The sequence below is a fragment of the Phascolarctos cinereus genome, unplaced genomic scaffold (genome assembly GCF_003287225.1).
Source record: "Phascolarctos cinereus isolate Bilbo 61053 unplaced genomic scaffold, phaCin_HiC Scaffold_8;HRSCAF=390, whole genome shotgun sequence".
Lineage (NCBI taxonomy): Eukaryota > Metazoa > Chordata > Mammalia > Diprotodontia > Phascolarctidae > Phascolarctos > Phascolarctos cinereus.
In genome coordinates this window covers 46,358,757-46,386,220 of record NW_027556291.1, presented here as the reverse complement: position 1 = coordinate 46,386,220, position 27,464 = coordinate 46,358,757, and the positions used below count along the sequence as shown (strand labels likewise).

Genomic DNA, 27,464 nt, shown 5'->3' with positions numbered 1-27,464 from the left:
TCCTCAGGAGGTGGAAGGAAGCGTCAGTATTCTCTGTTCTGGCTGACTTTCTATTACTCCATGAATGCATTTAAGAGATTTCACAACAATTCTCTGGGACACAAACCACCCTTCACTACCCCAATTGGTGCCACCTGGAAAGGCCCAGAGAGCCCGGCCCTAATGGGAGAAGATCCAGGTGTCCTTGGGGAGGGCTGGGCTGGGAGTGGCTGGGAGGGCAGCTCCAGGTTCTAGGCTAGAAACAGCAGGCCTTCAGCTTGAGATAATGTCAGTCCTACGGCTCCAAACCTTCTCTGCCAGGTGACAGGGCTGTGAAGGACAGTCTAGGGGACAGCCATGCCAAGGGCAAAGGACCTAGGGACCCTATTCCCAGTTTTTGGCCTTGTCTCTTCCCTGGAAAGGCTGAGAAACTAGTAAAAAAAAAAAGTTACTCATCACTAATGTGAAAATATGTTTAATAGGAATGTATATGTAGAACCTATATCAGATTGTGTACCATCTTGGGGAGGGAGGGGGAGAAAAATTCAAAACTCAAAAGCTCATGGAAGTGATTGTTGATAAATCAAAATACATTTTTAAAAAGTTACTGAGGGAGAGAGGAAAGGGGGGCACTGGGTGGGCAGGTCCTAACCAAGTACCAATTCTTCTCAAGGTTAGTGGAAAGGGAGTCACCCTAGCCCACCAAAACCATTAAAGTCAACATCTTTATTTTTTTTAAACTTTTATTGATGCCTTTTGTTTTTATATCATAGTCATTTGCCATATACCACCCCCACCCCGCAAGCCTTCCCTTGTAACAATGAAAACAGTTAAGCAAAACCAAGCGACACAGCAACCACATCTGACAGCGTATGCAAGATTCTGCACCCATAGTCCTCCACCTCTCTGAGAAAAGGGGGGGGGACATGCGTTTCCTCATCTTCTCCAGGAGGGTGCAGATGGGTCACTACAATTACACATGCAGCTTTAGTGTTCTTATCGTTTATATAATAGCAGTCATCGTGTGTATTGTTTTTCTGGTTCTGCTTACCATTCAATTTGATTTCAAAAACATAGAATTCATAAGACTTAGAGATAGCTGGAAAGGAGCTTAAAGACCATTTCATTTTACAGAGGGGAAACTGAGGCCCAGAGAGGGGAAAGGAGTGACTGCTCAAGGCCTCCAAAACCAGCGTTCTTTCCACTGAGATGGGGAGGCCCAGGACTAGCCTACATATCCAACTGGAAGGGACCATGGATGCGATTGATTAATAGCCGATCATGCAATTAATATCCAATAACACAAAATCATTTCTACCTAACATGGGATGTTGGATAGGGAGGGAATGTTATACTTAGGTCAACAGGGCCCTCAATTCTGCCCAGTTCTAACTGTCAGAAAGCTTTTCCTGGCATCTGGCCTCAAATAGCGATTTCATGGCTTCTTATTCTGCCCCATTCTGATGCTTGACGGTAGTGAGCGTGTTGTCTTCTGAAGTTCTCAATGCCTTCAAGCTGATCCTCCTATGCTCCCATTTTGACTCCACTGGTCACCTTTGTCTGGATGCCCTCCTACCATCCTGGGCCCAGACTCAAGTACTGTACTCCAGATCTGACCAGGCAAGGCCACAGCTAAGCGGGAGGGTCACTCCCTAAGCCCCAGATCACGGGAGCCTCATTGACCACCACATCGCCTTGCTGAATCATCTTGAGATCGCAGTCCACTCAACCTGAGCTACTTTCAGACAAACAGCTAAGCAAACTAGTACTTGGAACCCAAGTATAAGCCTTTATATAGCCCTCTGGCATCTCATCTGAGTAGATTCAACCCATCACTGGAGCTGTCAAGATCTTTTTCATCTAAGGTGCTATCTACAAATTTAATAAGCAACCAAATTTATCCCTTTATCCAAGTCACTGCTGAGGATATTAGGCTAGGGCCAAGCACAGATCCCTGGGGGATCCCTGCAATAGGGGGAAGAGTTCCCAGCAATGAAAACTATCTCAAAGCAAAAGGGATGGCCTCTATCCTATCCCCAAAGGGACCTCGGCTGAGTTTGTGTGACTGTCTCAGGCCCTGGGCACAGACACACTTAGTTTAGCCCCTGGGGACCTGCTAGCTGGGCCTATTCATCGAGAGGCTTCACACAGGACAGGCCTGCTCTCCTCATCCTAGCCTGGAATGCTCTCACTCACTTAAAATCTCTCAGCTCCAGTGCCAAGAGGCTTTTACCAACTCCCTCAGCTGCTAATCCCTTCCCCCTCAAATTACTGTCTATACATTATACATAGTTTTTACTTTTCTCTGAACATATTCACTCCCCATCTCCCATGTAACTCCCTGAACACAGGGATTATTTTTTGTCGGTGTCCCTGGCGCCTCACAGTGGCTGGCACACAGTAGACGATCGATAAGAATTTGTTGATGGATTGACTGGCTGAGCACCCAGACACTAGAGAGTGGGGACAGTTTTGGATTCCAGCTCTAGCACCTTTCCACCCTTGGTCTGTGTCACCACAGAGTGACCAGTCAAGGAGGGGGCCTGAGAGCCCTGGCATGGGAGGACTCAGCATCTGGGTTCAAAGTCCCAGTTTCAGCCTCAGTGCCATAGCGGGCAGGGACTAGATGGTCTCTAAGATCCAGCCCAGCTCTAAATCTCTAGATTCTATGGATAGAGCTACGCGGGCTGCAAGGGTGTGGGCATTTCCATGGGCCGCCCAGGGGCAGGGCCTGCCTCCTCCGGAAGCAGATGGGAAAATGACTACATCCGACGTCCTACCTAACAAGGTTCCTCAGCCCAGGATGTCCTGGGACAGCAACAATCTCCCTGCATTCCTTCTCTCACCTCCTCCAGGACCACTTACTCGGTGGTGGGGAGAGGGGGATGGCTGCAGGAGACTATGCCAAGAAGATGGGGCCTCTTTGGCCTAGAAAGGCAAACTCTTCCAGGGTTGGGGGACCCGAAGGATACATACAATCAAGAAAGGGCTGAGGGGAACAAGCACGGAGATGTTCACGGCACCCCAGGCACAGAGATCCAGGGTCCTGCCCACCCTTCTTCAGCCTGACCGAGGCAGGTTTTGGCCAAGTCCAAAGCTGTCCTCTCCCACCGTGGGAGACCTCGGACAGCGCTGATTGCCAGAAAAGTCGTCCTGGCTTAAGATCTAAGTAGCTTCCCAAAAGTTTGGGAAGGAATTCCTGAATGACTGACCCAGAATGGGAAATTCAGATGCTTGGGGACATCTCTGGCCAGCAAGGTTGGGTTCCAGGCCCTCCTCACCCAGGTGTCCTAACTGTCATTTCTAGAGCTCTTTGTCAGCTTACAAAGGGCTCTCCTTACAACCTCTCCTCTGGGAGGTAGGTAGTGTAAGTATTATTTTCCCCATTTTACAGAGGAGGAAACTGAGGCCCAGAAAAGGGCAGTGACTGGCCCAGGATCACAGAGGAAGTGGTAGAACCAGGATTTGAATTCCAAATCCAGGGCTTTTGCCACTAAGCCATGCTGGTTTCTACATACTTGAGCACCTAAGTGCATGCATGTGGATGGGCACACAGACACACAAGCACACACAGACAAAGCTCCCAAGCTGCCCCTGGGGACCTACAGCACTCAGGGGGCATCCCTCAGTGTAGGGAATGGCAATGAAGAAACTGATTCAGGCAAGGTTACTCAGCTGCAAGCCAGTTCAATTTCCCAATGACTGGCCATGGTTGCGGGGCCCTATGTGGGGCCCAGACACCCTTCACTTCCCCCCTCCCCTCCCCAAGGAGCTCACAGTCTAGTCAGGGCAACAGAAACAGCACCCAAAAGTTAGCACTGCCCAGCCTAAGTGGGGGCTTTTGTGGGCACCAACCTCCAGGCCACCCAAGCCACCTCTCCACCCACCAGCTAGGGGCATTATTCTCTGAAGGTTCATGTCTCTGAATGGCCCTGAAGCCCAGGGCTTGGCTCCAGGGATGCCCAACTAATTATGGTCAAAAATGGCAAAGGGCTGGTGACAGGTTTCATTGGCTTCTTGCTGGCATTCAAGGATCAGAGGATCTCTATTGTTAGAGGGGGCCTTCGAGATTATCTAGTCCAACCCTTCATTTTACAGATAAGGAAACTGAGGCTCAGTAAGGTGAAGGGACTTGCCCAAGATCACAGAGTTAGGGAGTGGCAGAGCTGAGGTTCAAAGCCATGTAATATAGCTCGAAATCCAGAGCTCTCCCACTGTTCCTTGCTGCTTCTAGGCAGGCCCTAGTTGGCAAAACTGGCTGGGCCTCTCCCAGATGCATCAAGGTTAAAGGCCAGGTTCTTTAACACAGAGGGTCCCAGGGGGCTTGGGCATAAACAATAAGGCTGATGGTGGAGAGCTCCCCTCCCCCACCCCATGCTTGGTGGTGCCCTTGACTTCTCTGCCAAGCTCCCCCAGGTGACTCCAAAGCAAGCACCAGGGAGAGGGGAGAGGAGGGTTCCATTCAAGATGGCAGCCATGAGAGATTCACCTAGAGATGGCCCTGGCACTTGACTGGTGGGTGAAGCTCCCTTGAGGAGCCCTTCTCCAAAGAGGGCCAGAAATCCCTCTCTTCAGAGTTCCCCTTCTCCCCTACCTCCTTCAGCTCCAGTCCTGGGCTCCTGGAAAGGGCCCAGGGCTCCAGCCAGCACCATTCCCGATTGGGTCAGGTTGGGCTCAGCTACCAGCAGGGCCCCTGGGCTGGTGGCGAGTTCCAGTTCAGCCACGGGGGTCAGGCCGACAGAAGGGCAGCTGGTGGGGGTCTGGGGCAGCACAGGGATCCCTGGGGCTTCCTGGGGCTGGGAGTTACCCAGGAGCCCCTGCATCTGAAGTGGCTGAGGCTGCCTCAGGGCCTCGTCAGCCACGACACCCTGCAGGTAGGAAGGGGGCCCAGGAAGTGCCTCCTTCACTCCTGGAGTCCTAATGATGGCAGCCACCAGGGTCCCCGGGGGCCTGGATGCAGGCCCAAGGGCCGCCGATGAGAGGCTGCTAAGGACAAATGGACGCCCTGCTGAGGCTGAGCCCTCTGGGAAGTTAGATCCCAGAGGGAAGGCAGCCTGCAGGGTGACGATGTCCTTGAAGGCCGAGGCCGAAGGGACCCCCTGGAGGACAATTTGGGGATGAGGTGGCCGAGGTGCCTGAGGAGCCACTGGCCAGCACTGTGGCCAGTGGGATGGTCTGAAGGGTAAGGGCTCCCAGGCCTGAGCTGGATCCGGCTGCAGACACTCCACCGTGGTTAGAAACCAAAGAGGCACTAAGGAGAAAGAAAACAAGCCACGTGAGGCAAGGGGCAGCCCCCAAATACGCTCTATGCTTTATCACCCCTAAGTATTTGCTCAACGTATCCCCTCTACCTGCAATGTCCTCCCTCCCTCTCTTCACCTGTCCAATTACTACCCTCTTTTAAAGTGTAAGTAACTCAGATGCACCTTCTCTGGGAAGGCGATTCCTTTCTCCTTGTAGCATTTTCTTAGGGACCTTAATTAAGGGTTGGCAGGCATTACTTTATCATGTATCCAAGAGACATTAGAAGTTGTCCAATCCAACTCATTTTATAGATAGGGAAACTGAGGCTCAGAAAAGAGAAATGTCTCATCCCAGGTCATACAGGTAGATGGGATTTGAACTCAGGTCCCCTGACTCTAGTACCAGGGGTCTTTCCATTCACTGCACTGCCTCCCCTTTGTTCTGCCCTTCTCATGTTGCATCTATTATATAATATAAAATATTATATTAATCATTTTCACTATAGTTATCTGTTTTGGGGTCTTAGCCCCCTACTAGAGTGTCACCTACTTGAGGACAGGAACCAGGGCCTATCCAAAAGTCGTATGGCCTTCAGTGCCTAGCACAGGGTTCTGTGTACAGCAGGTGCTTAATGGATGTTTGTTGAAAGAAATTATCCAAGTTAGAGAAGCTATATGTACCATGTGGAATGCATGGATCTCAGAGCCAAAAAGATCTGGGTTCAAGTCCTACCCCTGACACATCCAGGCTTTGTGAACCTGAGCAAGTCACCTCCTCTCTCAATGCTCTGGGCAGCTCTCTAGAGACAGAATCCACAAAAGCAATGAGGCATCGTAGTCTGTCCAGGGAGAGTGAGAGCTTCCAAGGTCCCCAAGATCCCAAGCAAACCTTATCTTCTGGGTTTCGCCCAGGGTGAGGGAAAACAGCAGTGGCCCAGCCTTTGGAGGAGAGGTCCACATCAGGGGAGGGTTTCTCATCTTGTCGAGCCCAGGGTCTCGGGCCTGCCCTTGTTCTCAAAGTGACAGGCTGTAGAACAATACATCTGACCCAATCCTAGCTGCCCCATCAATCAACTGTGTGACCTTGGCCAAGTCACACTCTCTCTGTGCCTCAGCTTCTGGATACTAACACCTGCTTCCCTGACCTCGCTGGGCTGTTCAACAAGCAAATGAGATCACAGTTGTAAAAGCACTCAGCAAGGAGGTCTCCCGACAGCAGGTAGTCAGAGAGAGCACCAAGGATCTTACCTGACTGTGCGGGCCAGAGTCCCCCGAGCCTCACCAGGAGGGGCTGCTACGGCAGCAGCTGCCGCAGCCACAGCAGCCATGGCAGCAGCTGAGCTCTCCTTAGCCATAGCTTGCAGGCTCAATGCTGCCTGCGGGCCTTGTTGCAGAACCTCCATAGGGGGATCCTTCTTCTGCTGAGTGGAAGGCCGGGCTGAAGCCTTAGAAGCAGCTCGGCGCGGAGGTGGGGCCTGTTGGAGTTCAGCACTGGCCTCATCACCCTCTTCATCTTCGATTATCACCAGGTCTTTGGGCATTTCCTTGAACTGGTACACCAGCCTCTGCCCTTCCACTTTGGAGAGGATGCCCCTCTGATAATAATACCTGGGGGCAACAGGGCACAGTTGGTGGGGAGGGAGACACTGAGCCACGAACCTCAGATGCCTGAGCTGCCCTGCCAGTGCCTCAGGAAAGCCCTTTACTGGCTCAACTTCCAAAGACCTTGGAAATAATCATAATCGTAATTCCAAGGTCTTTGGAAACTGATCTAACAAAGAGATTTCCCAAATATATTTGCCAAAAAACAATATTAATAATTATCATCGTCATCATCATCACTACTGCTACTCTTGCTCCTACTCCTACCACTACCACTCAGAGATAAACTGGAATACATGTTGTAATCCACAACTCCTCCCCTTGACAAGTCCTAGCAGTGTGATTCTGGACAAGTACCTTTAGCTCTCAGGAAGGCTTCAGGCAACTCTGGAGAATTCCTAACTAGGGTCCACATAGCCCACCAAGGGGTCAGTGGATAGATTTCAAAGGGTCTGTGTGATCTTAGATTGGAAAAAACAACATCTTTATTTTCAGTAACCTTTGGTTTCCTTTGTAATTCTAGGTAGTTTAATTTACGGTCCATAGGCTTTATCACCCTGGCTGCCCAAGGGGTCCAGGACCTCCAAAAAGGCTCTAAGCTGTAAAGTAGATGCCAATCTGGCTTGCTAAAAGAGGTTTTCTCACTATAATTTTCCTAAACTAAAGAAATCACCAATCTGGTCAAATAAATAGTAATAGCAGCTCACTCACATTTCCATTGCTTTGAAATTTACAAAGCACTTTCCACATATTATCTCCTTTAAGTGCCCTAGAGGCTAGCTGGTAGAGTCATTTTCACTCACCTAGGGAATTCTGAAGGGACAGGGAGAAGGGGCAGGGGTTGGGGCTGAGACTGGGCAATAATCAGAAAACTCGCTGGGAGAGAGGTTAGCTGGAGCTGGAAGGAGCTTCCCCAACCAGAGGTGAGGGCAGCCTCAGGCCTAGGGGACGGCTTGGGAGAAGGGCATCAGACTCCCGCTTCCCTGGAGGGCAGAATGAGAGGCCCAAAGCAGGAAAGACTGTGGTAGGACACCAAGGAGAACATCTAGGGGATGCAGGGATGGGGATGGGCTTACCTCAGTGCCCGCCCCATAGTCTCGTAGTTCATGTCTGGCTTGTTTTTCTGCTTCCCCCACAGCTTTGACACAGCCTTGGAGTCCACAAGCTTGAAGATGCCCTTCTCACGCTGGGTCCACTTGATGTACTTGGGGCAAGTGTTCTTATCCTGCAGGAGAGCCAGCAGGAACTCCCAAAGGTAGATGGTATTCCCTGGAAGAAGGAACATTGTCACAGAAGAGATCAGTAGTTCCCCAATCAGACTGGGGGCTCCCTGAGGACAGGCACAGTGCCTCTCTCCTCACCAGACTGGGGGCTCCCTGAGGGCAGGCAGTGCCTCTCCCCTCACCAGATCAGGGCCTCTCCAAGAACTGGGACTATGTCTCCATCCTCCCCCCTGCCCAGCCTCCCAGCGCCAGTAGGTGAACGAGAGAGAGAGAGAGAAAGCAGTCTGTACCTTTGCCATCCTTAGACTTCTTCCGGATGGGGAAGTTGGGCTCATTGACTGGTGAGGGACAACGGGGTGCTTTTGCCTTCTGGACTGTAAAGGGGGAGACGGATGGGGAAGCAGGATGAGTACAGTGCCTCAGTGCCCCTGAACCTAGCAGAGTGTCAAAATGGCAGCAGATGAGCCCTGATTTGGCCCGTCCACCGAGGCACATGGTACAGCTTCTCCCACTCACACCTCATTCCATGGTGTCCCAACCCCAATCTGGGAGCCCCAGAGGTAGACATGAAGAGGCCAGCTTCTGGAGGCTCCGTAAGCTCCTTACACATTGGCCTCCCTCTGTGCCGGTTTGTAAACACAGCAGCAGCACATGGCTGGTTCAGGCTCAAAGGCATTCTCTGTGTGTGTGTGTGTGTGTGTGTGTGTGTGTGTGTGTGTATTGGGGTGGGTGAGTATACGTGTGAATGTGTATGTATGTGCATATATATACATATATATATATAGATAGACGTGTCTGTGTATATATATATATATATGTATATATATATATATATATATACACACACACACATACATACAGAGAGAGAGAGAGCTGCCCATCTCCCTCCCCCTCATGCAGACCCCAAGGGCTAATAAAGAAGAGTGGCCCCTCTGCTGTAGTGTAGAAAGAGAGCTAGGCCATAAGCAATAACAAATATGAAGACATCAGAGAATTTGGGGAGACTTGTATGAACTGATGCAAAGCAAAGCAAGCAGAACCAGGAGACAAACAATATCAACAGGCTTCATAACTCTGGTCAACGTAGTGACCAATGGAGATTTCAGAAGCCAGATGGCGAAGCCTCTTCCCACCTTTCAGCAGAGAGGGGTGCACAATAGGTATGGAATGGAACATACGTTATCAGCCATGGCCAGTGCGGTGATGAATTTTGTTTGACCGTGCTTATTTGTTATAAGAGAGGATTTTATTGGCGGCTTGGGGGAAATCATTGGAGAAATAACAGTGATATAAAAAAAATAAAGAGAAAAATGAGGAAGAGGAGAAGGAAGGAAGAAGGCAAAGGGAAGGGGACAGAGGAAGAACAATGAGAGAGAGGGAAAGGAAAGACAAGAAAAAAGGAGGTAAGGGAAAAGGAGGAGAGGGAGGCAGAAAGAAAGAGGGGGGAGAGAGAGGTGGAGGAAGAAGGAGAAAGGAAAGAAGAAAGGAAAAGGAAAGCAAAGAAGAGTTTGTCTGAGAGTCCCGGTCCTCAGCTTCCTTTCGATCCCAGATCTGCCACCAACCCACTGGCTGGGTGACCTCTGACAAATTCCTTAATCCTGGCATGACAGACACAGAAGAGGTTGGGGAGTCTTCTTAGGCTGGGCAGATGTATCCCAAGGAGCCCCTTTCCAATGGCTTTTGATACAATTTGTAACACAAAATGGAAGCTTGGGGCCCCTGGGACTGCTGCACCTTCTTCACACAGTGATGTTTGCCCACTGTGAGATAATTGCTCCAGAAACTCAGTTTACTCCTGAGTAAAATGAGGCAGTTGTACTAGATCAGAGTGATTCTCTTTTCTCTAGCAAGTTAAGGTTCACAACATGTTTTCCTCACAACAACCCTACAAGGGAAGGTATATAAAGTGTAATTATCCCCATCTTACAGAGGAAGAAACTAAGGCTCAGAAAAGGGAAGGGATTTGCTCATGGTCAATTCAATTCATTTCAATAAGTATTTATGAAATGCCTACTGCATCCCAGGCACCTTACCAAGGCACTGGGGATAAAAAGGCAACCACGTAAACAAAGAAAACCAGTGCTAGTAAAGCTCTGAGAGTTTACATTTCACTGGGGAGGGGGGGCAGTGTAGCGAGAGTAAGGAATAAGTACATAGAAAATTGAATACAAACCAGATACAAAGTAATTTCCACAGGTAGTACATTAGCAACTGGGGGATAAGGAATTAGGGGCCATTAGCTGAGCTTTCCAGAAAGCTGGGGGCTCCATGAAACAGAGGGGAGAAACAAGTGTATTCGAAGTGGGAGGGGGCGGCCTATGCAGAGGCATTGAGATGAAGATGAAGCAATGGGGAATGGCCAGTTTGTCTGGAAAACTGGACGTGTGTGTGTGTGTGTGTGTGTGTGTGTGTGTGTGAGAGAGAGAGAGAGAGAGAGAGAGAGAGAGAGAGAGAGAGACAGACAGACAGACAGAGAGACAGAGAGACAGAGAGACAGAGAGACAGAGACACACACAGAGAGAAAAAGTGGGCAGGAAGCCTGGAAAGGCAGCCTGGAGTAACACTGGGAAACGTTTGAATAGTCTAACTGAAGGGTTTGTACCTTTTCCTAGAGGCAAAAAAAAAAAAAAGCCATGAGAGTTTCCTGAGCTAAGGAGTGACACACAGTGAGCCCTGTGCCTTAGGGATATCAAGTTGGCAGCTGGATTGGAGAGAGAAGCAAGGGAGGGAGGAGGGAGGGAGGGAGACCAATTAGGAGTCTCAGCCATAGTGGAAAGGAGAGGTGATGCGGGCCTGGGCTGGGGCGGGGGGGAGGGGAGGAGGGCTCCCGCTGTGGAGGCAGAATTGACAATGCTTGGCAACTAATTGGATGTGAGGGGGTGAGAAAAAGTATTGAAGTATTGAAGATGACTCAGATGTTCTGAACCTGTGACTGGAAGGATAGTGATGCCTCAGGAAGAGAAATGTTCAGAAGAGGGGAGGGTTTGGGGAGGGGGGGAAGATAATGAGTTCTGCTTTGGACATGCTGAATTTGAGATCTCTATAAAACAGACAAGGGGTAGAAGTTTGTCAAATGGTGTGGGGAAGATCTAGTAAATACATGACCTATTAAAATTCAAATCTGGGGCAGCTACAGCACTGGTCCTGGAATCAGAAGGGCCTAAGTTCAAATCCAGTCTCAGACACTTAACTAGCTATGTGACTCTGGGCAAGTCACTTCACCCTGTTCACCTCCAAAAAACAAACAACAACCAAAAAAATACTTTATCTCTATTTTTTCTTAGGTTCATATGCATTGGAAACTCGAGAATTTCTTTCCTTTCATATGAAATAGGGATAGAGGAAGGTTTAATGAAAGCCAAGGGGTCCGAGGACCACAAAAGGTTGAGAATCTCTACAATAGGTCATTGATGATGTAGGATTAGGACTCTGGGGAGCAGCCAGGGTGACTACATAGATATGGGAACCCTCTGAACCTTTCAGGTGTCCTGGACCCTTATGGCAATCAGCTAAAAACCTATGTCCTCCTTCTCAGAAGCAGCTTTGCAAATAACTAGAGGAAATGCTACCTTTCAGAAAGAGGTTAGTGAAAAAAAAAGAAGTAATTTTTCCCATCCAAATTCATGGAAATCCATCCACTGACTTGTTAGTGGGTCTAGACTCCAGGTTAAGAACCCTTGACATAGAGGATAGTTGAAGTCACATAGCCAGGTCCTTGTCAGAGCCAGGATTTGAATCCAGGCCTCCTCACACTCTGCCTCTAGATATGATCTCTAAGCACCTGCCAGCTCAAACGTTCCATAATTCTTTTACTGCCCTCGCTCTAGCACAGAAACTGAGGCCTGTGGAGATAATAAGGGATCATAGGCTGTAAAACTGAAAAGGACCTCAGAGGTCACTTAGTCCAACACCTGCATCTTAAATAGGACGAAACTGAAACCTCCCAGAAGGCAAATATGTCACACAGAGTCAGGATTTGAACCCAGGTCTTTTGACTGCTGGAGCTCAATCTTAGGTCTGCCCCCTACCAGCCCCTCTACCTAACTGATTGCCTGATAGGTTCACTACTTTATCAATTCCAGCGTCACTCACAATAGCCCAGTGAGGTAGCCAGGGCAGGTACTGTTTCTACTTTTACTGAGGAGGAAACTGAGACCCAGAGAGGTTAAGTTATTTACTTATCCATGATCACAAAGAAATTCATTAAGTGTTTATTATTCACCTATTACTTGCCAGGCTAGGAATACAAAGACAAAATGAAACCAATCCCTGCCCTCAGTTGGCTCCCATCCTTAGAATAAGGGAATACGAAGTGATTTCCAGGATAGGAAAGCCTTGGGCTTAGGAAGGGAGAAGTCACACCAGAGCTGAGCCTTGAAGAGAGATGAGGATTCCTGAGAGTGGAGATGAGGAAAGAGAATAGCCCAGGCCAAGGCAAGATAGCCAGTTCAGCCCAAACAGATTGTTGCAGGAGGGCAGAAGGGCTAGGCTGAAGCCACATTGTTCAGGGCTTTAAATGCAATGAGTTGGTCATTTTTCCTGGAGGTAACAGGGAACCACCGACATTTTTTATGGCTGGACCTGTGAAACTCATTTTGGGTGGCTGTGTGAAGGATGAACTGGAGAAGGGGGAGGCTGGAGGTAGGGAGGCTACTGCCATGGTTTGGTGGGAGGTGAGGAGGGCCTGAACTAGCTTCCCAAGCGTGGGAAGAGAGAGAAAGGCCCACTGAGGCAGATGTTTTGGAAGTAGGATTGATGAGCCTTGGCAATTGGCTAGTTGGGGGGGGGGGAGTTGGAGAGGGAGGGAAAGGTAAGAGATAAGGACAGGAGCTAGGACATTCAAACCTGGGAAATGGCTTTTAAGTGCTAGAGACCTTTCTCTGGTCTTTTTTATTTCATGGGCACCAAGCCCAGCCCTTGGACTGTTCTTCTGGGGACACACCAGATAAAGTTCAGCAACTCAAGAAAGCCAGAAAGTGGTGTTAATGGTGACATTTCAGGCACTGTGGCAGGCCAAGAGGGCCTGTGCCCCTTGCTGAGCTCCGAGGGTACTTACAGCCACCTGTAAGCAAGGCAGGCCTGGCTCCCTACAAAAACAAAAGTCCTTACCTTTCTTCTTTGACCTCATTGGCAGAGGCCTCCCAAGGCATTTGTCCATGGAGCTGTCCTCTGGCATGGAGAAGCCCTCCGCAGTCATACTCCCACTAGTTGGGATGTCTGCCCCCGAGGAGGTTGAGAGCACACAGTTGGTGAAGGCCCCAGAAGAGTCCTGCTCAGTGAATATCCCAGAACCACTGACTGTAAGAGTAAAAGCCCGGGTGGCCTGAGTTAGGGGCCAGGACAGGTAGAGGACCCCTCCTCCCAAGGATGGTGGCATCTAGTAGTCTCAAGGTCTGGACACACAACCATGGCCTTCCAAGTCTCTCAAGTAGCCCCTAGGCCAAGGCAGGGGAGACAAGTTGGTACAACAGAGACAGCCAAGGATGGGGTGTCCTCTCTGGCTCCCTTTCTCCCCTCTGTAACATGAAGGAATTGAACTTTCCTATTCCACCTCCTCCCCATTAATTCTGTCCCTCTAAGATTACCTTCTCTATCCACTACATATATTCTGTATGTACATGGTGGTTTACAAATTGTCTCCCCCATTGGCCTGTGAACCCTTAGAGACAGGGATGCCTTGCCTTCCTTTGTACCTCCAGGTTAGCGCCATGCCTGGTGTCTGACGGCACTAGAGAGGCCCTAACGCAGATGAGGTGTGAAGACAATCCCCCCCACCCCACCCTTGCCTCCATACTGCCAGGGGGTCTACACTGCCCTTGGCTGGGGAAATGGCCACCTGGATTAATTTTAGAGATGTGAGGAAATGGAGGGAGCATTTTCCAGAGAAGGCCACTGAGGCCGGGGGCACAGAAAAGGACTTGTCCAAGGTCATATATCAAGTCAGTGGCAGAGCTCAGTCTAGAAGCTGTTCTCCCATCCCCACTTTGGGGCTGCAGGCTCACTCCCCATCAGGGGGTAATTTTACTGCTCCCCACTAAGGGCAACAGAGCCCGTGCTCTGAAGAGGAACCCTGATGGGGCTGGGGTCAGGGAAGAAACAGCCTTAGGTGGAGCATCAGGCTTAGAAACAGGCAAGAAATCAATTCGAATCCTGCCTTGGGCCCCAGCTGGACAACCCCAGACAAGTCCCTTCACCTCTGGGCACCTCTTTCCTCCATCATATAATGGGAAGAAGAATGTCCCCCAAATTAAATGAGTTTCTGCAGTGGCTGAGACCCTAGACACTCTGGCTGCCCTGGGATGGGCTCAGGACCTGGGAGATCTCGGGAGAGCTTTCCCAGTGTGGGCTATTTCTGGACTTCCACGGTCAGAATTCCAACAGCGTCACAATCTGTGTCTTCTAATGCATGCCTGGGACCCTCTTGCTAGACCTACTGGGCCCTTAGCTTCCCAAGCAACATCTATGCATCCTCTCCAGCCCTGCTAGCCAGAGTAGGGACTGGAAAATCTATTATCCTCAATTTACAGAAGGGAAACTGAGTCCCAGAGAGGGGAAGAGACTTGCCCAAGGTCATGTGGCTGGGAAGTAGCAGTGGTGGGACTTGAACCCAGGTCCTCTGACTCCCGTGGCTAGCGCTCCCTCTCTGGCACCCCGCTACCTCTCTGCTGTTTGGGGCTCTCCAGGGAGAGGGAGATTCCAACTCACACATGCGACTTTCATCCAGTATGTTGTTGGGGGCCTCCACGTCAAGCAGGACTTCAGTGGCCATCACAGTCTGGTTGTTATCATCTGGTGTGGGGGAAGATGGAGGAGGTAAGAGAAGTCCACGTGGGGCACAGGTCAGCCAGAGGAAGAGGCTGAGATGGGGGGTAGGAAGAACCCTGGGGGCTGGGGGGATGCCATGAGGCCAAATGAGGGGGGGAGCCACAGAGAGCCCTATGGCAGAACATCGTTGGGTTCAACCCACTGGGTCTCTAACAGAGCCCTGAGGGATGGTTTGAGGGAAACTGTGGTCATCATCCAAGTGGAATAGTGGGGAGAATGCTGGATTTGGAATCGAAGGTCTTGGGTTCAAGTCTCAGCTCTGCAGAAATCCAGGTAATATCCTGGGATACTTTTGTATGGGATGGAGCTTAAGGTAAGTCACCCTACCCTGCCCCCAGGCCTCAATTTCCTCTTCTGAAAAATAGGGAGGGTTTACACTAGCTGATTCTAAGATCCCACCTTTACCTCCTCTCCCCTCCCAGCTCTGCTTATAGGCTCCATATGCCCAATGCTCATTCCTATTTCTCTACTGATTCATACCCTTTCCCCTTCCTCCCCTTTCAAGCTCCATCCCCCAGCCCCCTTGTGAAGCTCGCCCTGACCAGCCACATGCTAACTCTCCTACTGGATCACAAAATGTCAGAACTGAAAGGGGCCTTAGAGGCCATCTAAGGTCCTCATTCTACCAGTGAGGAAACTGAGGGGGAGGGCTGTGATATGGTTGCACAGCAGCAGAGCTGAGGCTCAAACCCAGGTCCTCTGATGCCAAATCCAGTGTGCTTTTCACCACACTAAGCCAACTGATACAATAACTGTTCTGTTTCATGAGTCTTGTCTCCTCAGTTAGACTGTAAGCTCCCTGAGGGCCTGGACCATCTCATGATACTTTTGTATCCCCCACAAGGATGAGCACAGGACTGGCCACCCCCCCTCCCCTTCAGGAGCCTGTCTTGGTTACTTGAATAGTTCCCTGACCTCCCTTCTTAGGTAAGTGCCTTTGTGGTTTAGTTGGTGGACCAGCCCTCCATTCATTTCCACACCTCATTAACACACAGAGCTTCTCAGCTGTACCCCCTGTTGAAGGTGATGAGTTGAACTGGTTGTTTATCTACAACTTTTCCCTCCCAGCTCACAGGAAAGGAAAGGAGGAATATGCCCGTACATGGTCCCTCCTTCATGCCTCTGGTGGACAGTTAGTCCTAGCCCTGGTTCCTCCAGGCTTAGCTTAAAGAAGAGTCACCAGCCTCCCCCAGAAGTCTTCCTTGACTTAACTCACTTCCTAATAGTCCATCTGTCCCTCCCTTCTCCACCAGCTCATCTTCTGCCTCCCCAAGTCAGGATGCACTCCCCCCACCTCCAGCTCCCTCCCTTTCCTTCTTCCCTGAACCTGCCCAGTCCCAGCCCCAAAGAGGATGGACCTGACACCACCAGGCCTCCCTCCAGGATCTGCCCTTCGGCCACCCCCAGGTCCCGGTCTGCCATGATGCCATTGGGAACTTCATCTCGGTCCAGCCCAGAGTAAAGGTGCAGCAGTTCTGGACAGGGGAGCTGTTCCACAATCACCGCTGGAAACACAGAAGGATCGTCCAGCTGTGGAGGGAAAGGACAGCTGAAGGTATTCCCCTCCTCCCCAGCCCCCTCCTCTCACACATACCTTCTTCAGGGAGTCCTTCCTGACTCCCCCCCTGCACCTTACTGGCCTCTGAAAAAATATCCTTCCCTGGGTGCTAACCATGGAGAAGAAGAGGCCCCAGAGGTGCTCAATGTCTATACTGGCCTATGGCCTCAACGAGGCAGCCTAGGCCTCTCCTTCTTTCTTCTTCCCAGTGTGGCTCCTTCCATCCATGTACTCATACTATGCCTCCACACCCAGACTTTGGAAGACAGGAGGCTAACTTCAAGGCCTGGCTGGATATCACCTATGGTGGGGGTGGGAAGTTATCCTTTAGAAGTGATCTGGGCTCCTCTCAGCCCAGGCCAGGTTAACTGGCCACAACAGATGGAGCTGGGGGGTGCCCTTGCTGCCATGTGGGAGAGAACAGGTAGGGGATCCTTTATTAGTGACCTGAGATCCTGGTGTTCTGTCCCAAGGACTGGTTAATCCAAGGTGGGCCACTGCCAATGACAATAGGGTGTTTGCTGGGGGTGCTATCTCTGATGCTCCAAGGAGTTGCACCCATGTACCTGCTGGATCTCCTCCATCCCGCCGTTGGCAAATTCAAATACCAGTTCACTGCTCTGTACAGCAGTGGCCATGCTGCCTCTTCTCAAGGCCAGTGAGAAGGGAACGTCTGGGGCCTTGAGATCTTCGGGGCTGAGAGAGTCACACAGGCCAACTCAAAGCTGGATGAAAACCTGCCCTGGGGTCAGGGCAGCATGCTGGTTGGGGCTCAGCTGGCTGGAGAGACCTGGGTAGAAGAGAGGGAGAGGACAGAAGCCTGTGAATTCACCTTCCCCTCAGTCCAGCCTCCTAGTCCTGAGAACCACCAAGGGGAGGTGGGAGGAGAAGGAAAGAGGAAAGATGAGAAGAGAAAGAAAAGAATCATGGGAGGGTTCAAAGAGATCATCTAGTGACTAGGGGTGGGGAGACCACAAGTGGCCTCCAGTCTAATTCCTTGATTTGACAGAAGAGGAAACTGAGGCCCAGAAAGAGGAAGTTAATTGCCCAAGGTCACAGAGTTGTCAGACTTAGCAGCGCCAGGTCTCCTGAATCCTGGTGCACTGCTCTCCACCACATAAAAGATAAAAGAGAGACAGACAAGCAGAAACAAAGAAAGAGGGAAGGGGGGGCAATTAAAAGAGAAAAATGTAAGGATACTGCAAAAGATAGGAACAGGGCATAGGGTCAGAAAAAGAAAGCAGAAGGCAGAGAAGTGAAAAGAGAGAAAATGATTCCATTTAACAAATGTTTATGGAAGGCAGCACTAGCCTGGGGGCCCCTGACCCGGAGAAATAATGAAGACCCCTACGGAGGCCAGGCCTCCTCCCTAAGGGGAGGCTGGCCCATTTAGCTGTTTCAGTGCCTTCTCTCCTTCTCCTCCCCTCTCCCTTTTTCTATCTTCTTCCTCTCATCTCAAGCGCCTGCCTCTCCTTTCCTCTTTCTTCATTTTCTCCCTTTTCCCCCCTTCACCTCTCCTTTTATTTTTCCTCTCCCTTCTCTTCACCTCCTTTACCCCTCTCTTCTCCTTTTCCTTCTCTTCTCCCTTCCTTCTTCTTCCTTCTCCTCTCCTCCTGCTGCCTCCCACTTCTTTCTCTGGAGAAAGCCCTCACCCTTTTTGCCTGAAGCCTCCGTCTCCCCCAACCCAGCTGAAGCAGAGCACTCCCCCTCCCCCAACCTGCAGGCACCCTGGGCCAACATAAGACACAAGTTAGAGAAATTGGGATTCTGTGAGAGCTGGTAAGGCCCGCACAGTGGGCCCACTGGGAGCCAGCTGGCAGAGTCAGTCAGAATTTGCCCCCAGACTCCAGTGGAGGAAAGATCTGTGCTGGCCAAGGACTGCACTAAAAGCCTGGCGCCCACCCCCACCCCCCTCCCACACTTATATAAGCTTGCCCAGAGAGGGCTGGCAAACAGGGAGACAAGATGCCCTGGCCCAGAGCCCCCCCCGACAGTTTGACAGTCGTTCTGGTTTCAGGACTGAAATGTCACCCTGGGAAAGGCATGGGGACCTACCCCCCAACCTCCCCCAAAAGGCACGGCTCAGCTTCTCCCCTGGGAATTGGTGAAGATAGCAACAGCTTGGGGGAAGGGGGTGGAGAGGGCATCCTGCCTAGTCTCCAAATCCCTTTCAGGATCCCCCTCCTCTAGGAAGCCTGCTCTGAGTACTCCAGTGCTATCCCTACCCCCACATCACAGAGACTAACAATATTATTATTATTATTATTATTATTATTATTATTATTATTATTATTACACCCCACCATATTTTCTCTATTTCAGGTGTGTTGGTCCTGCCCCCTCCCCACACCCCCTCCTCTAGTTTCTGAAAAGCAAAGACTGTACCTTCGATTTGTCTCTCCTGTATCTCCCACAGTATCTGGCCCAGGGGTAGGCACAGGTGCTTGGAGATCTTATTCAGGACTGAAGCTTCAACTCTCACCCCTACACAGATGCTTCCCAAATCTACACAGCCAGATTGCCCTCCAGTGCTTCCTCTCCCCCTCCCCGCTGGACATCTCTACCAGGATGCTTGACGTCAGCATTTCAAACGTAAAGTGACCAAAACAGACCTCATCATTCCTCCCCGCCAACCTCAACCACCTCCTCTGCCTGGATTCCCTATTTCTCCCGATGGCACCAGCACTCAAACTCTCCGACTTCTTCCTCTTTGCACCACCCCCGCCAACATCCAAGCAGTTGACAAATCCGGTCGATTCTACCTCGGAAAGCTTTTACGTCCATCGCTTTCTCTCCACTCCCACTCCTCTCACCTAGGTCAGACCCTCATCTCTTCTCCCCAGGACTATTGCAACAGCAAATTAAGTCTCCCTGCTTCCAGTCTCTCTCCTCGCTGATCCATCCACCATACAGCTGCTGAAATTACCTTCCTAAGGCTCAAGCCTGGCCATGTCCCTTCTCTATTTAAAAACCTGTTAGTAGCTCACCATAACCTACTAGATAAAGTCTAAAGTCGTGACCCTGTCATTCAATACCCTCCCTGATTCCATTTACCACTCTAGCCTTACCTCCCACGTATCCCACTATGGCCTCTGTGTTCAGCCAAACTACTTTCCTCCTCCCTAGTTCTCATCCTGCTGTCTCTGCTCTCCCTGCCTTTGCACATGGGGTTCCCCATGCTTGGAATGCTCCTTCCCCCCCCACCAAAAAAACCCCCAAACCAACCCTCCCTTCATTCAAGGCTATATATCGTCCATGTAATCTTCCTTCCACTTGGGGTAAGTGGGCCATCCGTCTTTGAATTTCCAACAATCTCTAATATTTATTTGTGTACACTTTGTATAACAGTGGTTAACATTTACAGAGCACTTACAGGTTTGTGAAGCCATATATTGTACATATAGATGTGTGCATATATATGTATAAAATGTCATTTGATAACACTCATTCTCCATCCTTCCCCCCCATCAAAATTCAATTGAACAAATTGTTGATTCACCGATTAAATGACTACTACATAATTGTGCTGGATAATGAGGATGAAAAATACAAAACCAAAAACATTCTCTGCCCTCCAGCTAGGAGATATTGTGGCCTAATGGAAAGAGCCCAGGATTCAGAATAAGAGGAGCTGAGTTTGAATTCTGATACCCAATACCACATAGGTAGATCCCCAATCTACCTATACGACCTTGGGCAGTTTTTCTCATTTGTAAAATGAGACAGTTGGACATTTTCATAAGCTGTGTGACCCTAGGCAAGTAAGTCAGGTAACCTTACTTGGCCTCAGTTTCTTTCATCTGTAAAATGGGAATAATAACAGCACCTACATCCCAGGGTTGTCGTGTCAACCAAATGAGATCCTAATTGTAAAGTGTAATTGTAACTGTAGAGAGCCAGGCAGTACCATGTAAATGTTAGTTATCATTATTATGATTACCTCTCAAGGTTGTTGTACTGAGCAATAGACGTGTGTAAAGCACTTTGCAAGCTTTAAAATGCTATAGAAATGTGAGCTATTTTTATATGTAAGGTTACCATTTCACAAGAAACCTGGGAGATTGTGTAAACTTCCCAAAGACACAAATTGGGTCTTATCTATCTATCTTTGTATACCTGCCCAGGGTCTTGGGATTCATAGGCCCTAAACACTGACTTATTGAATTTAAGTGAATTTTTCACATGATTGAAGTCCAAAATCCTGACTCTGGCATTCAAGGCCCTCCACAATCTGGCCCTTATACAGAGGCAGGATTCGAACCTGTGCCTAGGCCTTACTGGACATGGAATCAGTAGATCTGAGTGACCACAGCCTTCCTCTCTATTTCCTCCTAAAAATAATTATAACTATTCTTCCTCCTAATAATACTAATAATATTACTAATAGTAATAATAATAGTAGTAATAGTAGTACTCCTAATAGTAATAATAATATTTTCTCCTACTAATAATAATAGCTACCAGTTATATAGTGCTTTAAGGTTTGCTAAAAAGCACTTTACAATTATCTCATTTGACCCTCACAACAGTCCTAGAAGGTATTAGCCTCACTTTTCAAGATGAGGAAACAGGGGGCAGCCAGAAGTTAAGTGATTTGCCCAGGGTCACTCACCTAGTGTTGGAGGCTGGATTTGAACTCTGGTCTTCCTGACTCCACGCACACCTACTGCACTACCTAGCTGCTTCCTAGGTGATGACACTACTAAGCACTGCTTCCTTCAAAAGGCTGCCACCACGGGGAGAGTGATAAAACTGAAACTGCTAGAGATATGGGTGGGGGGAGGCCATGGGGAGGGACCTGTTGCCAGGGAAAGAGCTGACCTAGGTTTAAATGTGAACTCTGCCACCTCACCTATGTGTCTCTTATGCTCTCAGAGCCTCAGTTTCCCCATTTTGAAAATGGGGGAAGGGTAGATTGGACTATGTGACGTTTAAGGTCCCTTCCAGCTTGAAATCTCTGATCCATTGTGTGTCTCTTGCCTTGTTTTGTTATTCTTTAGAGTCCCTGGGGTCTTACCTACCCAGCTTCCTTAAGCCAGGGAGGGCCACAGTCATAGACTTCCTGTGTATCTTCCCCACACACACAATGCCTAACACTGAGTGAGGACTGGCTCAGTAAAGCTTGATTGATTTCTCTTGTTGACCTGATTCCCAGCTCTGTTTAACACCCCTTGCTCCAGCAATAAGCAGCAGGCCTGTAGCTCCGCCCCCCAATCAGCCAGCCAGTGACCACATCCTTTGGGGGCTACCACCACAGCTGAAAGGCCGGGAAAGCCCCCCCTCCCCCAGAAACTCTCAGCTTGGAGGGGGAAGGAGGGAGGGGAGGAGGTGCTGGCTGGCCCAGACCTTCTTACGTTGGTGGGAAAAATCAACTTTTAAAAAGGGGTGGAAGGAAAGGCTGCCCTCAGCATGCACAAAAGCACCTAGGCTGGTTCCCTAGGCTCAGACTGAGCCTGTTAGAATTCTGCTCTGTCCTCAGAGTTAGCTAGGAGAGATCCCCTAGCTGGGATCGTTCACTCCCATTTTCCTAAGAATACATTGGCTGGCAAACTTCTCTTGGCCCTTTTTATATCCACACCTTGCCTGCCCCCAAACAAAAATAACTAACTAAATAAAAAGTGAAGAAAGGCATTCTGGTCTCAAAACTAGGGAGACCTGGGTTTAAGACCCCTGACCTTTGGTAAACACTGTGTGTCCCTGGGCAAATGATTTAACCTCTCCCTACCCTAATCCAGCGGTGTCACACTCAAAAAGAAACAAGAGGCCAGTAAATCATACCTACTGAGCCCTGTGTGCTGCTGAGTATTGACTTAGAAAACCACATATTAACATTATCTATGTTCTGTTGTATTTTTTATTTATTTTGTTAAATCTTTCCCAATTACTTTTTAATCTGGTTCCAGGGTATACCTGGGAGTGTTCAGGCTGCATGCAAAGCCATCCCAGGGACCAGGGTTTGATCCCTTTGCTATAGACAAATCTCTAGACAAGACCAGAAATTTCAGAGAAGGTGATGACCTGAATTGGTAGAGGGAGTCCTCCCCACCTGGGAGGTTGCCTATACAGATGAAATAAGGTCCAGTCTTTATTACTATTAAATTAGAATGTCCCCAAGGACAGGCACTGGGCAATTTTTCTTCTTTATATTCCCAGTGCTTAGCACAGGGCCTTGCAAATAGTGTCTCCACTAAATACATGTTTGGTTAAAAAAAAAATCACCTGAATTCTAACTCCAAATACGTTACTTTCCTACCTAACCTCTCTGGGTCTCAGCTGCTTCTCCTGTCAAATGGCCAGAGTAGTACAGGTAGCCTTGCTACCTCCCAGGAGCTCAGACAAGAAAGCTTTTTCATAGGATTTAGTGTTGAGAAGGACCTTAGTGATGGTCCAGTTCTCATTTTACAGATGAGGAAACTGAAGTGAAGGGAGGGGAAGGGACATGCTCAAGGTCACATAAGGAGTAAGATCATAAGACCTGGGTTCAAATCTTGGCTTTGCTAACTCCCAGAGGTCTCCTGACCTTGAGCAAGTCACTCCTTTCTGGGTCTCAGTCTCTCTGCTTGTAAAATGAGAGGGTTGGACCAGGGGTGGGGAACCTTAATAAAAGGATTTGTTCTGTAAAACTTGGACTCGGTCAAAAGGTCGAACTTGAGGACCTAAAGGGCTACATGTAGCCTCCAGGCTCCAGGTTCCCCACCCCTGGACTAATCAATTTTTACGGAACCTCTCACCTCTAAAGCTTTTATCTTTCTCAAGTCCCAGCTAGGTGTCCTAGCAGGGCTTCTTAAACTTCTTTCATTCTCGACCCCTTCTTAAACTGTGAGTCTCAACACCATGGGGGGGGGGGTGTCACGGTTTAAGAAGAGGAGAAAGCATTGGGTCTGGTCTCAGGAAGACTTGAATTCAAATCCAGCCTTAGGTACTTATTAGCTGTATGACCTTTGGCAAGTCGCTTCACCTCATTCTGCCTTAGTTTCCTGAACTGTAAAACAGAGATCTTAAGAGCACCTACCTCCCCAGGTTGTTGTGAAGATAAAATAAGCTAATAGCTGTGAAGCGCTTAGCATAGCACAGTGCCAGAACCGCAGTAAGTGCTTAATAAATGCTTGTTTCCTTCCCCTTTAAGCCATTTGGAGGACCCAGACTTGTTCAGCTGCTGACCACTTCCCAACTAATTAGAAAAAAGGTGACATCTCCCCCTCACCACCCACCTGGGGGCCATTCAGCCAATGCCTTTCCCTCTCAGCCAATCCAGAATGCTCCTGCTGTATCATTTCTGCCAGGTGGCTTAGCAGAGACCTACTCATAAATGGGTCTTCCCTGTGGACATGTTCTTTGTGTTGGTCTGGGTCATACCATGGATGAGTAAAGTGTGTCTGGTTGCAAACTGTGTGCCAGGACGTGTGAGATGTATAGGGACTGTTGGCCCATGCATGTATCTGAGTCAGCCCTGCCTTCTTACATATAAAAGTGTACCTGCCCACAACTCTGGGAGACCACAGGTAGAAAGCCCCCCTCCTGCTCCCATACAAGTCAAGTGGTCTATTGCTCCCCTTCCAGTTCAGCCCAAGCTGCCCTTCCCAAAGGGGTCTGAGAAACCTGCCAGAAGGGGACTGTAACCCCTGAAGGCAGGGATTTTCTTTTTGCCTGGTATTCTTGCATCCTGAGCCATTCGGCCATTCAGTAGTGGGCACTCCATAAATGTGGGTTGAACTGAATTGAATGGGTGGGGGGAGGTGGTATCAGTTCAATTCACCACACATTTATTAAGCACTTACTACACGCATGGGAGCTGCCCTTCCCTCAAGGAGCTGACATTCTGCTGAGAAGACACAATCGAAACACAGCTACATTCATACCGAATATATCGCCAAGTAATACAAAGTAATTTCAAGAGGGAGAGAGCGCTAACAGAGGATCAAGAAAAAGGCCTCGCTGGAGGAGGCAGCTCCCGCTTTGAAGCAAGTTAGAGATACAAGCGAAGGTGAGGGGAAAAAAATGCCTTCCAGACATGGGGAACCAAGGGACAGAGGATGGCATATTGGGGATGAGGCTTGGTGAGGGCGATGGTGGCAGAGGACTTCGTGAGAGGCTCAGAAAAGGTGAAGGGGGCTCGGGGAGGGGATCTTCAAGGGTGATAAGGGACGATGGGGAATCTTCGGTGAGGGGATGGGGTGGGCTCAGGGAGGGGATCAGCGAGGGTGATGGGGGCTGAGGGAAGGGATCTTCGAGGGTGATAGGGGCTCCGTGAGACATAGGGCCCTCAGCAAAGACAACGGGGAACCTTCGGTGAGGGGATGGAGTGGACTCAGGAAGGGGATCTGCAAGCGTGATGCGGGGGCTCGGTGAGGGGATCAGGGCCTCAGGGAGCCATGGGGAACGATCAGTGAGGGGATGAGGGGGAGCTCAGGGATGGGATGGGAGGGGCTTCAGGAGGCAACAGGGGGCTCAGTAATAGCGGTTTGGGGTTCTAAGGAGGGATGGGAGGACTCCGGAAAGGGATGGAAAGACGATGGGGGTTTCAATGAGGGCGATTAGGAGGCTAAGGGAGGAGACAGGGATGAAGGAATAGGGGACTCGGTGAGAGGATGGACGGTTCAGTAAAAGAATGGAGTGGGCTATGAGTGATTGGGGGACTCAATCAGGAAGTGGAAGACTCAGTGAGATGGGGAGGGTCAATGAGGGGGTGAAGGAATCAATGAGAAAATGGAAGGCTCCAAGAGATGATGAGGGGCAATGAGGAAGTAGAAGATTCAATGAAGGAGGTGGGGGCCTGGTCGAGGTGATGCGGGGGTGCTCCTTGAGGATGATGGGCTCAGCGCGAGGATGGGGGTATCAATGAGATCCAGGTGCTCAATGAGAGGATGGGGTGCTCAGGAAGCCGGATGGAGGCTCAGTGAAGGAGATGGAGGCTCAGAGCGAGCGAAAGCCCTTCCATAGCCCAGCCCAATGATGGGCTACAGCCAGCTGCCAGTTAAAAACCAGCTCTGTCACGCTGGGCCCCCGTTTTCTGAGGCAAGCTCAGAGGCTCGACAGCCATGGTGGTGATGGGGGGGCGCGTGTAGGGGTTCAGGCCACCCAGGTGGCCACCGCTGCAAGAGCCCCCTCCCTCCCCTCGGCCGATGCCGCCACCCCTGCCAGGCACGGTGCAGGCAGCGCGGGCCCCCGTGCTGTGCCGGCAGCCTAAGCCGACTCAGCCACCACCGGCGAGGAGAGAGGCCTGGAGCAAACGCGAGGGGGGAAAGAGGAGCCAATGGGCTCCCTCCTCTCTATCGTAAGCATCCTGAAGCACTTTGCAAACTCTGCGAACCTCGCGCCTCCCCGCGCTGCTCGTGCCGGAGCCGGTGCCGGTGCCGCCGCCGCCGCCAGTGGTGCTGCCGCCGCCGCCGCCGCTGCTGCTCCGCGACCGGCGGGCGGGCGGGCGGGCTCTGGGGTGGGTGGGGCGCGCCTTGGCCGCGAGCCCGCCCCGAGCGGCGGCGGCCACGACCGGCCCCAGCGCGCGGCCCGGGCCCGGGCGGCCGCCCCAGACACGCCCCCGGCCCGGGCCCCGCCCCCGAAGGAGAACGTTCCGACCCAGTAGGCCGCCGCCAGCCCGGCCGCCAGCGGCTCCAGCTCTGGCTCGGGTCTCCGCAGGTGTCGGAGGAGTGCGGAGGGAAGGGGAAGGGCCCTAGAGGAGGGAGAAGAGGGGCTTCATTTGCATGCGGACTCTGCCCCCTCCCCCGCCTCCTGAGCGCAGAGCGCCGCAGCCCCTCCCCCCCGGCCCCCCAGGAAACCGCCGCCGGGGGCCCGGAGGCCAGAGTGGGGGGCCGCACCGGCGGGAAGGAGCGGGGGGAGGGGCCACAGGCCTCCAGCCCTGGGAACCCCAGGGCCCGCGGGCGGGGCCTCAGTCCTCACCTCTGCTGCCCGGCGGGGCTGAGCTGAGCCCTGGGAACCTTTTTCCCCTTTTCCCCCACTCCTGGGAATACGCGGCCCCAACCCCGGTCCGAGCGTCCCAGCCGGAAAGGATGGGCAAGCGGCCTGTGGCCCGGCGCGGGTATGGAGCACAGGATGGCTTGGGGTGCTCTGCGCGGGGGTGGGGGCCCAGGAAGCAGCCTCACTATTGCCAGGACGCACAGCCGTTTGGATGCAGCAGCAGCCAGTCTGGGCCTCCCCCCTCCGCTCAGGATCTCCCCAGCTCAGTGCCAGATCCTGGTCCCCAGTGGGTGGGCAGGTAGTTGAGTGACTGAGTGAGTGACTGAGTCAGTGAGCGAGTGAGTCACGGAGTGCGTTGGTGACAATTCCCTCAGCTGACCCAGTGGAGCTTACACACGTTGCTAGTACCGTTGGCCCCCTCACGTGAACTGACAGGGCCAGAGGCCAGATGGACAGAAAGGTGGGCCTGCCAAAGTCTCCCTCCTAATTCCCTCCCACCCCTTGCCACTGGTCCCCTCATGCCCATCACTCAGATCCACTGAGGAACGCCTCCGCACGCGCGCGCACACACACACACACACACACACACACACACCACACACACACACACACACACACACACACACACACACCACACACCCCTTCCGTGAAGCCTGGCAGGAATACTCAGGATTTTCCAGCTGGAAGGAACCTGTTGTAGCCAAGTAGTCCAACAGGACTCAGTTTCAGGAGGAAACTGAGTTCCAAAGAGGGAAAGGGACTTGCCCAGGGCCAGGAAAGGAAGTCTTAGCTTCACCCCAACAGCCTCCCCTCACCCCCAACCACTGCCCGCAAAGGTTCCCTCTGGAACACTTACCCTGTACCTCTATACAGATGAACCACCAGCCAACATCAGTCAAGTAGCAGCTACAGCAGACTCTAGCTCATGATCAATGAACTCAGATATTGATGTTTTACTAGACTGCTGGACAGGGTGAGGGGTGTGGTCGCGGGCCACAGAGCTCAGCCCAGCGATCTAGGGAGTGAGCAAACAGGTTGTCGCAGGGAACAACCCCACAAACCTTGGTCTCTCTCTCTCCAGCCCTGAGCTCCAACTCCAGTGTGCAGAATTCTCTTTCCCTT

At 51.0% G+C, this 27,464-nt stretch overlaps 1 protein-coding gene across 1 annotated transcript; it reads right to left on the bottom strand.

Moving 5' to 3' along the window:
- Positions 1 to 438: 438 nt before the first annotated feature.
- ELF4 (E74 like ETS transcription factor 4) lies at positions 439 to 27,464 on the bottom strand. Its single transcript, XM_020969814.2, is given in 10 exon segments — positions 439 to 5,093; positions 5,095 to 5,230; positions 6,471 to 6,830; positions 7,901 to 8,093; positions 8,338 to 8,421; positions 13,157 to 13,345; positions 14,753 to 14,836; positions 16,231 to 16,402; positions 16,997 to 17,220; positions 27,199 to 27,464. Coding segments are annotated over 9 exon segments (1,833 nt in total). The 5' UTR covers positions 17,069 to 17,220; positions 27,199 to 27,464; the 3' UTR covers positions 439 to 4,550.